This window comes from Austrofundulus limnaeus, unplaced genomic scaffold (genome assembly GCF_001266775.1).
Source record: "Austrofundulus limnaeus strain Quisiro unplaced genomic scaffold, Austrofundulus_limnaeus-1.0 Scaffold10, whole genome shotgun sequence".
NCBI lineage: Eukaryota > Metazoa > Chordata > Actinopteri > Cyprinodontiformes > Rivulidae > Austrofundulus > Austrofundulus limnaeus.
This window is the reverse complement of record NW_013952412.1, coordinates 3063230-3075512: the sequence shown is the minus strand read 5'-3', so window position 1 is coordinate 3075512 and position 12283 is coordinate 3063230. Positions and strand designations below refer to the sequence as shown.

The 12283-nt window shown below is 38.8% G+C and overlaps 2 protein-coding genes across 3 annotated transcripts in view; both read left to right on the top strand.

Annotated features, from left to right (window-relative positions):
• Positions 1-230, top strand: part of mpc1 (mitochondrial pyruvate carrier 1) — a gene marked incomplete in the record, with an annotated part of 3643 nt that extends 3413 nt beyond the window's left edge. The window contains 1 exon segment of the mRNA XM_014001859.1: positions 52-230.
• Positions 231-1015: 785 nt separating this feature from the next.
• kifbp (kinesin family binding protein) lies at positions 1016-9603 on the top strand. Of its 2 annotated transcripts, XM_014001858.1 has the most exons (14): positions 1016-1481; positions 1560-1658; positions 4122-4201; positions 4327-4385; positions 4546-4670; positions 4979-5072; positions 6083-6195; positions 6311-6460; positions 6979-7053; positions 7658-7820; positions 7951-8125; positions 8209-8394; positions 8541-8696; positions 9214-9603. In XM_014001858.1, exons 1-13 carry the CDS (start codon positions 1044-1046, stop codon positions 8677-8679), a joined length of 1896 nt encoding a protein of 631 aa, XP_013857312.1. In that variant the 5' UTR covers positions 1016-1043; the 3' UTR covers positions 8680-8696; positions 9214-9603. The 2 variants fall into 2 exon arrangements, with proteins under 2 accessions (XP_013857312.1, XP_013857311.1); XM_014001857.1 differs by having other exon boundaries at positions 8541-9603.
• The last annotated feature ends 2680 nt before the right edge of the window (positions 9604-12283 follow it).

Below are 12283 nucleotides of genomic sequence, written 5' to 3'. Positions count from 1 at the left end.
ATCCCTCTTTTGATATATATATATATATATACATACATATACATACAAAAGAATTTACAGCTGTAGTTGGATCAAGACTATCTAGATAATTATCTAGTAACACTGGGTAAAACAGCTGGTTGTGTTAGTGTTGAGAAAAACATGAAATGTGCAGTTATGTCAAATTTAGATTAATTTCTAATCACTGTGTAATCTACCTAATGCTGAAATAAACTGGACTGGAAAACATTTTTTATTGTTTTGTTAACTCCGTGTTAATTTAAATAAAGCAACTGTTTATGCTCTTTAATAGGGATGCAGTGACATGTACATGGTTTTAGAAATTATGCCATAGTATGAAACTAAATGCTTATTATTTTCACTTAAATTTTATTTTAAAGGAAAACCTTTTTTTACGTGAAAATTTGAACTTGTTTAGATCTCATCTTTTTACCAGCCAAWGTTACTTGTAATCAAATATTTTTATTTTCCCTTGGGCATTGATAATCAGATATTTGCAAACTGTTTCTGAAACCTCAGTCTGGGAAATTGGCTTGTTTTAAATGCTTAAATACAACAATGCAGTTTAAAGTAAATGGACATATTTCAATGAAAAAAAATYCACTTTTTATTTATCTTGACTATTTACTTTTATCAAGTGTGTTGGAGCAGAGAAATTTCTAAAACGTACCGGATATGGGCCTTTTAGGACCATGATTAGACACCTCTGCAGTGAGTAAAGGCTCGTTTTCAATGATAGGTGATTTTATCTAAGAAAGCATGACWAGGTCCAAAAACTGAAGAATGCTAACTAAATGCTTGCCTGCACTATTCACATAATAAATGAAGTTATAATGTAATCCAATGGTCTATGCCAGTAAAAAAGTGAAGAATAAACGTATGAAATAAACTGCAATATACAGTATGTAGTTTTGTTTGTAATGTCTTTTTAGTCCAGCTTTTTTCCTTTAGTCCAGTAGGTGGCAGTAATGAGCATTTGAGCTGATTGCTAAAAACCTCAGCCTGTAAAACAACCCGAAGAAGTCGGTGAGGGGAAAACAAATATGGCGTCTCTGAGCAGCGATGAGTGGAGAGCCATCTGCGACAAATTCACCAACGCCCAAAACCTCGCCGATGTAGAATCTCGAAACGACCCAGAAAATGACCCGTTTCGTTCCAAGTACAAAGCCCGGGAGCTTCTCAGAGAAATCTACTGCTCACTCAAGAGTTTTGAAGCGGGTGAWGGCGAGGAGGAGGGCGGCGGGTCGACGGAGCGGCCGTTGGACGGCCAACTGGAGGATGCTTTCGACCGGGGACTTCACGGCGACTCTCCGGCGGGGATGCGGGCAGCTAAACTCGCGGCCGTGGAGTATTACCTGGGCGTCAACCACGTARATACAGAGGAGCTGTCAGCCGGACAGGAGCATCTGATGAACTCTATCAAACTGCTGGATAAATGCAGAGTGTCGGCGGAGAATGTGTCATTGTTTATTCATGTCAGGGTAATAACGAGCTTTGATATCATTAACAGCAGACATTATAGAAACATCTTGTTAACTGATTGTGTTCCGTTCTGTCAGAATCAGCTGGGCATCCTGTGGGCTGGCCGGGATGAGACTGAGACGGCTCAAGGCTACCTGGAGACAGCRGAATCTATCTACCAACGTTACATGAAGGAGGTAAGGCTGGTTTCCTGGCTGCTGGTGCTTTAACAAAAACTGTAGCGGTTAGGAGGGGAAAACTGCTTTGATCATGTTTGTATTAGGGTTGGGCGATATTGGCAAAAAAAATTAATCACGATTAATTATGGTATTTAGACGATAACGATTAATTTGACGATTAATCGCCTGTAGTCTCTGGACACCCTTATGTCCTGGTCTCATGACCAATTTAGTGGGAAAGATTCGCTCTTCRTAAAAATATTTTTCAAACTGTGTCCAAATCACAGACTTCAGGTTGTACATCAAAATTTAAATTGTGTTGATAAATAAATTACAGAACTTTTGTTTAAATATTTGTCATATTTGAAGCGGAGAGCGGACTGACCGGGGAAATCTCCAGTCAGTCTGCCTGGTGGCATTAATCATATTAATTGTCAAGTGCCAAAAAATAATYGATTAATGGTTGTTTTGTTTTTTGTTTTTGACGATTAATTGCAGACGATACGATTATGCCCAACCCTAGTTTGTATCTTTAGCTGACTATATTTTCAGGTCAGGCTTAGAAATAATGTGATAGGAGTTTTTGTGATCTATTGTAGGGACAGGCAATAAAAAAATGAAAAATGACTGAGGTGCTAAATGAGAATAGGACTCGTGCTCGTAWTTTATCCTTAATTTCTACCTTTTTTAGGAAGGGCTGAATGAATATGCCACGTCAGATTCAGCAAAAGCTTCTAACTTTAATGAGCAACATAAACATGATGAATGCCACCTGAGGCACATTTCACAAAAGTCAGATTTCTAAATTCAGGATATGAGCTGTAAGCTGAGCTTGAATGGTGAATGGTAAATGGTAAATGAACTGTACTTATATAATGCTTTTCTATCCATCCAGGACACTCAAAGTGCTTCACAGTACAATCTGTGTCCTCATTTACCCATTCACACAGCACTCTATTAGGTCTCTACAAAGCTAATGTGCAATCATCTGTGGAGACTAATCAGTGCCAATCACATTCAGACACTGATAGGACACATCAGAGGCATTAGGGGTGAAGTGTCTTGCCCAAGGACACAACAACTGAGACAGATGGATGGGAGATCGAACCGGCGACCTTCCGGTTCCGGGACGACTCCCCTAACCACTCTGCCACAGTCGCTCTTGAACAACCCTTCAACTTGTTAACAGCTGTAATCTGTTGCTCTAACGCACGGTTACGGTTTGTTTACTAGACCCATCAGGTGGATCAAAGATTTCCTGATCAAGCGCACGCAGTAAGACACGTCTCACTTCTTCCAGCAGTGTAATGCTTAATTATGATTCATATGAAGAGAAACACMGACTGAATGCTGAAATAATTTCAAAAGTAAGAACTTTTTGTGCCAGTGAATCTGTAAGTTATCTGAAATTAACAAAATGAACAAAATTAAAATGAACAGCTGATGGATCGCTTAAAATGATGCTGTAGGAAAAGACGAGGGACAGGGGTTGGGGGATTGGGCAGCGGGAGGGGTTAGAAGCTGAAATGCTGGGGTCTCTGCAGGCGGTTGTGTGTTGGGGATAGACAGGGGTGGGAAGGTGTCGTGAAGGTGGAGGGGTGTGGCTTGCAACAGGCACAAACATGGGGGGGACTTGGCATATTATTTTAAAAACTATTTTAAAGGTGAAGCTGAGGTTAATTCTGTTTTATTATTATTCTTTTTCACAGATAATCTGATAAATAAATAAAATAAATATATTTATTATTTTAATGCACAGAAAAAACGAATAAATTTAATAAGTGTATGAAACACTGATTTCTGATCAGACGCTGCAAAAACTGTTTTAATTTTGCCGGATCGCCGTCCGCTCACCGCCGCCCTGCGCAGCCAGTGTAAACACGCTCAGTGATTATAACGGGTGCGTATTTGCTGCAGAGATCGGACCGTAGCGAAGCGGAGACGAAACGCAAGTACCGTAGTATAAATTGGGGTAAGGCTTCTTGGAGTAAAAAAAAAACTTTTCAGGTTAACAAGATTAATAATCCAACATATTCTGATCTTGTTTAGTATATCGTTCTAAAAACAAGATCAAAAATACTTTTTAGCTGATATAAGATTGTAAAACTTGATTAGATGAACAGTTTTTGCAGTAAAGCGATCTGTTTGTTTTTTTAGCAGTGTCAGCTGTGGATCTAAAAAACCTGCTAAAGCCAAAGAATGGGAAGAAATCACGTCTGCAGTTCACGTTAATGCTGTGTGTCCTGTGGGTTGCTACAGTTAGTGACTGTACGACCCACAAGTGACATAAATATCAATAAATTGAATTAAACAACCACCTTCCAACCAGTGCTCCAACTGTTTTGCAACTTTTCCCAGTCCTGCTTTGCGCTGCTGACAGTCTTCCTGCACCCCAACCCCCAAGGGGGCCCAGTGTGTCAGTATCACAGGAAAACGTGTTTCGCACACCAATGATTGTTGTGTTTTCTGTGACTTCTCCAGGATGGGAAGCCACCCACTGACATGACAGAGTACTTTAGTACTGAGGAGAACTTGTTGATGCACCAAGAAAGGACCAAGAGGTACTTTCGAAACTCTGACGTCCACATGCAAGGCATCCTCATGCACAAACATATTTGAGTTGACTTAATTTTGCTTTGTTTCTACYTTTTAATTACGCCTCTCGTTAAATCTCCCCTGCCATCAGGTTTGARCTGGCTTACACCCACACCATGTACTACCTTGCTCAAGTTTATAAAAACCTTGGTGAGTTATTGGTTGGTGTGGATTAAATACAAATAAACAACGTTTAATGTATTTGTAGCTTCTGTATTGAATTTGAATGTGATKGTGTGCAAACAATAAAGATGAGGGTTTTTTTAAACATTATTTGATGGTATTTCTAATAAGTGATTTTGTTTTTCAGGTGAGAAGGAGCGTGCTGCCACCTACTGCCACAGCACCCTGCAGAGACAGTTACAGTTGAACCAGTTCAGCCCGATGGAGTGGGCCCTGAATGCTGCTACGCTGTCTCAGTATTATATCACAAAGGCATTGATTTTAACCAAAATTATTTAGAAGCTCAGATCTTAAAGGTTTTTTTTATTTGAGGCTCACTTAATATGAGCATAAACAACGTTGGCATTATGGCTTTTTTTTTCTGCTGCTGTACTTTATTTTTCAATGATTTTGGGGTGGTCAGAGGGTCCGGTGGCACTGGTGCATGGCAGCCCCACCTCTGTCAGGCCAAGCATCTTTGAGCATCTTAAAAATGTGCTATATAAGTTTGATTTTTTATTATTATTATTGTTATTATTATTATTATTATTATGAAGATTGTATATTTTTATTATTCTCAGGGCCGATTCATGGAAGGCAGACACTGCCTTGCAGCAGCTACTGTGATTTCAGGCTTGGCAGGAGAGGTTCCCTCTGAAGCAGCAGCACGGGAGAGTAAGTACCTACTCATAAATCACTTTATTAAAATGCATGTCGCAGCCAGGGCTTCTTCACAATTCTGAAAGGTGTAGACAGTGGTGGGCAGCATTACTCTAATTATTAGTTGCACTAACCCTAAAGTTAGGGGACCTCAGATATTTAGGTCCCCTAACTCTAAAGCACTAATCCACTGAAAAGTTTAGCAAAAGCTAATTCTAAAGCACTAATATAATTCAGCTGACACATGAAACGTTCTTCAGTCAACATGAGACAATATTTGCTGTGTGCAGAATATTGCCACTTAGTGCCCTTGGTGGGCCAAATGGTAGTCAGCCACAGGCCACATTTGGCCCGCGGGCGTTGAGTTTGACACGTGACCTTGTAGATATGTGACACGCATATGAATAAAATGTATGGTAAATACATAAAATGTATGACGACTTTCACCCTCAACTGTGAACAATGTTGATCAATAACATTTATAGACCTCAGTTAGTGCTTCAAAATTTAGCCCAAAAATTTAGCAAGTGCTAATCCACTAACAAATTTAAAAAAACAACAAAAGCCCTAAAGCATTAATAAGGAAGTTAGTTCCCCTATTAGTGCTTTAGGGAAACTGTGCCCACCACTGGTTGTAGAATTGACCGTTGCCATTAGGTTTAAGGTTAGGTTCAACCAAACAGCAGCTGATGTGTTAAAAATAAAAATAAAATTGATAAAGTATAACTTCATAAGATGCTCAACGTTCCTCATTTTAACACAATGGCAAGACTGCTTTTCCATATACTGTAGGAGTTCTCACAATAGTATTATAATATTATCTATCTAAATATTCTGCTATTATTACGATTTTATTCTCATAATTAAAAAAGAATTCTCTTGGTCTAATCAATCTGACAGGGTAAAACATAAACTGAAGCAGTTCAAGGTATTTTTGTTGTTTTGATGTGATATTCCWTTCTCTTCATCTAAATTTTTTTTCATTCCTTTTAGCACATCATAACTTCTTTTTCCATCCGACCCAGGTGAAACGGAGAATGAGCGCAGGGAGCAGCTCCGACAGAAGAGAGCAGAGATTGCAAGATGTTGGATTAAATACTGTCTAAATATCCTGCAGGATGCCAAGAAACTGCTGGAGGTACTTCACGTGTAAAGGTTTTTTTTTCCCACAGGCTTATTGGAAAATAAGAATTTCTTCATTATTAAAAAAATTTAAAAAGTAGTAACTAAATATTTTGTGGGTGTACATTCAGGACAACATCGGTGAGCTGGATACTGATCGTCAAGATGAACTGAGGAGAGCAAGAAGGCAAGAGGAGGAGGAGGAAGAGAAGGGGAGGAAGAGCGCTCTGCTGTTTGGTTCTGAAGACACCTTTGATTCYATCGCAAGTGTGGAAGAAAAGGTCTGTCTGTTGACCAACTTTGATCACACATGAACAACAGAATCTTAATAACCAGACTTACAATGATCAGTGAGCAGTTTGAGAGTTGAAGATAACTTCTAACGTTTACCTGTTTGTGCTACAGACAGCTGGAAGAAAAGGCTGCCTAATATTTTGTCCTTATTGGCTTTTTTAACTTTACATTACTTTTACATAATACTGAACAGTTATAAAACCATTGTTTTCTTTACTTTTATTTGTGTAAAACGCTTCAATTGATACCTCAACTTTGATATATAAGTATTTTAAAAATCTTATATTTATAATTGGGTATTGAATGGGAATACTTTACATCTCTGATATTATTATTATTATTAGGCATAAAATATATGTAAAATGAACATAGTAATATTTGGAGTGAAGATATTTGGTTAGATTTGTTTATGAATATAATCAATCTTCCACCAGAGGGAGCTATTGTCTCATTGAATCTTTGTAACATGTAATTTATAACAGATTTTTTTTCCCCTCTTTTACAGGTGATGTGTTTACTCCCTTTGGACTTCACTGAAGCCAGAAGTGTGTTTTTGGTGGGACAGAACTATGTAGCGCAGGTGTGCACAATGTTTAATTTCTATTTGTTCAAACTGTAGTTGGCTGATCTGTAGAGTACTTCAATGCATTTGTATAGAGGTAGACAAAACTGTTCAGCAGCAATGAATGTTTTATTACATCGTTGTAATCCATTACCTGTATGTAACTCAGTAGATGAAAAATGTTTAGAATTATGTTTATGAAATTATACTTGCGCTTCAGAGGCCCAGAACATACATGCATTTCTACAGTAAGCCCAAAGGTTTTTAGGCTAAATAGTTATATTTTAGTTTGATTACAAAACTATAACATAAAATGAAAAGTTTTGGATAGATCAGCCATTACAAAGTCAGAAAATCAGAAGCTGAGTACTATACAGAAAAACATCTTAAGACAGCACTAAGTTACATCACATCCGTTTTTAATACAGTTTCATCATATAATGGGTTTAGTCAGAGAAACATTTTCTTTTACATTGTTGTTGTGTATGTGAGTGCTTAAAGTGCACTCTTCCTGAAAGCCTTCCATGTATCACAGAGGTCTAAATGGCCTCCTGTGTTCAACAGTGTTGAATCTGGTAGTGGCCATTCTGAAGTCATCTCTATCCATTTTTCTGTTCCCAAGGCTAAAGAGTACTATCAGATGGACGGGTATGTGACGGACCACATTGAGATCCTGCAGGATCACAGCGCTCTGTTTAAGGTCCTGGCTTTTTTTGAAGAAGATCTGGAGCGTCGATGCAGAATGCACAAAAGACGTGTTGACATGTTGGAACCCATCTGTAATGGTACAATTGATGTTTTCTGTTATGGTCTCCCTTTTGAAGGAAGTTTTGTCACCTTTTTGAATATTTGTCACGGTTTTGTTTCCTTTGATGAAATGTCTTGCGCTCTGATTTATGTTTTTGTTTTTATTAGACTTGAATTCTCAGTACTACCTACTGATCCGCAGACAGCTGATGTTCGAATTGGCTGAGACCTATAATGAAATGATGGACGAGAAGCTGACTCTGGCCAACAGACAAGCAGATCTGCAGTCTTTAGACAACCACACCATCAAGAAAGTCAACCAGCTCTGCTCCGCCTCTGCAAAGTACATGTCTGGTTTTAGTTTGAAGCAGCAGCAGTGTGTGTTTCTGTCAGCGTAGCTTAAATAACTTATCTTCTCCTCTCCAGGTACTTCCAGATGTTCCTGGACTCTTTGTGCTCTCCACAGGGAAAGCCTCCTGAACACCTGGAAGAGGAGGTGCTCAGACCAGCTCTGGTGGCCCATTTCAGAGTCGCCCGACTTTACAGCAAACTGATCAGCACTTCTCCTTCGGTTCAGCTGGAAAACCTCAACAAATCTCTGGAAAACTACAAGTATGATGGCAAATATGTTTATTTCTATACACATGGTGCTTAAAAATATAGTAGGGGGCATAAAAAATGTAGCTGGTCAGATATAAAGGAACACGAGGCGTTAAGAATAGATATTGTTTATTGTTTCATCTCAAACTGTCCTGTAGGTACGTGGTGCAGTATTGTGAGGAGCACCCTGAGGCAGCAGCCGCCGCAGAGACAGAGCTGGAGCTGAGTAAAGATATGGTCGGCCTCCTTCCTCTCAAAATCAACCGCCTCAAGTCAAGGATGACTGCAAACGACTGAAGAACCTTCTGTTTACTGTGTGTATTTTCATTTTTTTTTTTTTTTATTTTGTCCTGTGTTGTGAGCATGCTGCTTTCAAAATACTGTTAAGTACAATACAGGCTGTACATACTGTGTGTGCTCTCATAAGCATAATAAATATGATGCTCACTTAACTTTTGATTCTAATTTACAAACGCACTCTGTTCAGTGTTAACAGTGCCACAACTGTGCTACTAGGGAGGCAAAAGGCAGTTGGGAACTGATCCGGTTCTGTTAGCCCCTCCAGAAAAATGTCTCCCTATAAATTTCGATGTAGTTCCTCACTAACCCTTCCACCACACACTCACTCACGCCCACCCGCGTAACTTTATCATCATAATGTTATTTTACCAACGAAACGAGCTGCCCGTAATATATTTTGCCAAATCAGCTGTATTGATTTGATTTCATAATCTTTGATTCAAACGTCGTTTTTCTTAACTTAATGCTGGTTCTCGTTTACTGTAGTTTCTATTTTCTAAACGTTTTCTTTGATTCTGCCTCACATTGCAGCACAGATGTCGGCGCACACTCAAACCAGGATTCTTGTGGTGATGACAATAAGCAGCTTGAGGTGAAGTTGAGTCAGTTTTAACTGAAAGCTTATTCAGAAATGGGAGACGCTGTTTCTGTGAAGTCAGAAAATCTGCTGACATGTGGACTTTGTTGTGCTGCTAGATTAGCTTACATCATACTCTGCATGATCGTCTTCTGTCTATCTGTTCTATCTTTGTTATAAGAGTGTAAGGCTGAACCCTTACACACCTAACTTTTGTGCTGGTGCGCCTAAGAAAAAATGTCAGGCGCACCGGTGCAACCAGTGCAAAAAGTTAGTCTAGAGCTTGTATGTAAAACTGAAGCAAAAAAGTCTAAAACTGTCCAATAAAGCTAAATTCATCTGAAGTAAGATGTGGCCATTCTTTAGTCGTTTTGCTCCTGTTTATGTGGTCAAGTCAGTTTTATTTATAAACTAGAAGCACGCTGAGAGTGCAAACCTCCGTCAAAGGACAGATGGAAACACATTTGCCGAATAAGTTCTGACGTAGTTAACATTTAAGCAGGCAGTATGCACGGGCTTTCAATCCGGTGGAGTTCAATGCAAATAAAAAGGCAGACTCGTCACCCAACRTTATTCATCCACAAACTGGTCCCAGGTTAAGCTTTTAAGTTTTCATCAGACAGATTCCATCATGTAAAACGTCTGTTTTATCCCGATATGAGTTTTTAATGGTTTGACTATCTTTCTAAACTACTGAATCCTGTTACAATCGGCTCAGCGTCTGAGTGCTTTTAGCACAAACAAACACTCCCATGAACTTCTGACAAAGCACACAATAAAGTTCTTATGTGGAGGGGGTACCTCACATGGTTGATCAGCTGTTCCCGCTGTTAGGTACCAGCTTCGGCACGGCTACAGCTAGACCCTTCCCCGCTGTGAGCATCTTCTCAGTTATTCCCGTAATGTGAAGAGAATCACATTTCTTTTTCTACGTCTCCAGACAGCATGTAACTTCACCAATACTAGTTGATAACAGAATAATCCTAACTTTCCCGATAGTAGGCATCCTGGGAGGTGTAGTCCCAGCGAGTTTGCGACTTATATTTCCTGTTTCCTACAGGCATGCGTCTGACGTCATGACACTTTGCGTAGCCRGGCTGATTCGGTTGAATTAAAAGAAAAATTCCTGTATCCGCATCGTGATCTGCAACATCACCAAAATTTAATGATGTGTTCCTTGGGCCAATACCCACATGTGTTTAAAATGTCATGACAGTCCGTCCACAAGTTTTTGCATAATATTGTCCACAGAACGACAGACAGACATACGCGACCGAAAACATTACCTCCTCCTGGCGGAGGTAAAAATGAACATTCTGAACTTGATAAGCAAAGTGTTATCAGTTTATCGTTCTTTATTATCACCATGAAACTGAGTTAATCTGCTCATCTTTCAAAAATAACCTGACATTGCCTGAGTCAGAGGTTGTGTTGCAAACGTCGGAAGGAGCAGATTTGCGAAAGAAGTCAGATGTTTGCTCTGACACATGATCAGTATCCTGCCGATTGTTGGTGATACAGATTTAACACAACTTTTTTTTATATATTATGTAGTTTTGTTGCTTCCTCTCTGCAGACTTTAGAGGTTTGTGGTGAAGTTGCAGAGGTGGAAGACTGAGCAGCTGACACCACGGGCAAACTGGTGACACCACGGGTTTCATGATTGATGTTTACATTGTCGGGCTAAAACTATCCATCACATTTTACACTGAAGYCACAAAACAGCCTGTGTGACGGCAGATGGCAAATTGATGATTTCCCTCTGGGTTACGGGATGGCAACATGCTAGTGTCGAGGAGTTTAGAGGACAAAGTTGAAGCCTCTAAATTCGTTTTACTAAAAACAACAAACTACTTAACATTGTTCACTGTGTAAATATATTTTTAAAAGAGAAAAACAACATCTTAATCTTCTTAAATTAAAAAAAATGATTTATTGAATCTTGACACTGAAGAGTTTATTAAAAAATGTATAAATGTATAAGTTTAACATATTTTTGGCTTTAGGATTACATTTTCAAACATTTTTAAGTTGTTATTAATCCGATTTTCTGAAATTCAGTAGCTAAAAGATGATTCTGATGAACCTATAGCTTATTACACAAAGGTTTAGAAAAACATTAGTTAGGCATGTTTTTATTGATAAAGGGAAAATAATTTGCTATATATCATGAATTACGTGACAGATACAACAGCCAAGTTGTTTATGTGTAAGGTTGTTGCTTTTCTTCAGATTTTTTCTTTGCTCCTACTGGTCACTCTGGMTGATATATCCCCACTGATCCTGATTCACACTCACATGAACCAATAGGTCAGCAAAAGTGGAAAGCAAAAGTTTATCCTATCTGTGGGGGGAAATAAAACCTGATGACATGAATCTATACCGGAATGATTGAATAACTTCCCCTTCACAACAGCAAACGGACAACCTTTAAAAAAATGACTCACATTTGTCTTTTTGTGCTTCTGTTGAAGTGTAAAACATTCCTGTTGCTTTTCCATGAATGTTAAYGAGTCTTTATGTTTATATTTCTGAATGTGTGAGTGTGAAAACAGCCCTATCATCAACTCTGGGTTTCTCRGACATTAAACTTGATTCCACATAATGAGACAGGAAAGGAAACCGAGCTGACTAAAAAATACGGCCATAGATGACATTCTGGCTGCTGCTGGAAAAACAACTCAGTTCAACGCAAGTGAACAGACACATCTGTACGAGTTTTAAGAGATCAAACAATGACAGAAGACCTTTATAACATAGTGTGCTTCCTTATATTTGTCACTTACTTTTCTGTGTTTGTACTTTTTAAAACCTTTTTGGAACCAAGTCAGGAACCAAAGTTTGATCAGCGACACATCATCATTGGGTTGAGTTTAAAGCTAAAGTCTGTTCTGAGTTTAAGTTAGGCTAAGCTAAGGTAAGCCAGGCATATAATATTTTTTTGAGAATAGAATTATAGTCTTAGTCTGAATAGATGTCACAACAATGTCCTGAGCAAAATAGAAATATCAACCTGTGTGTGTG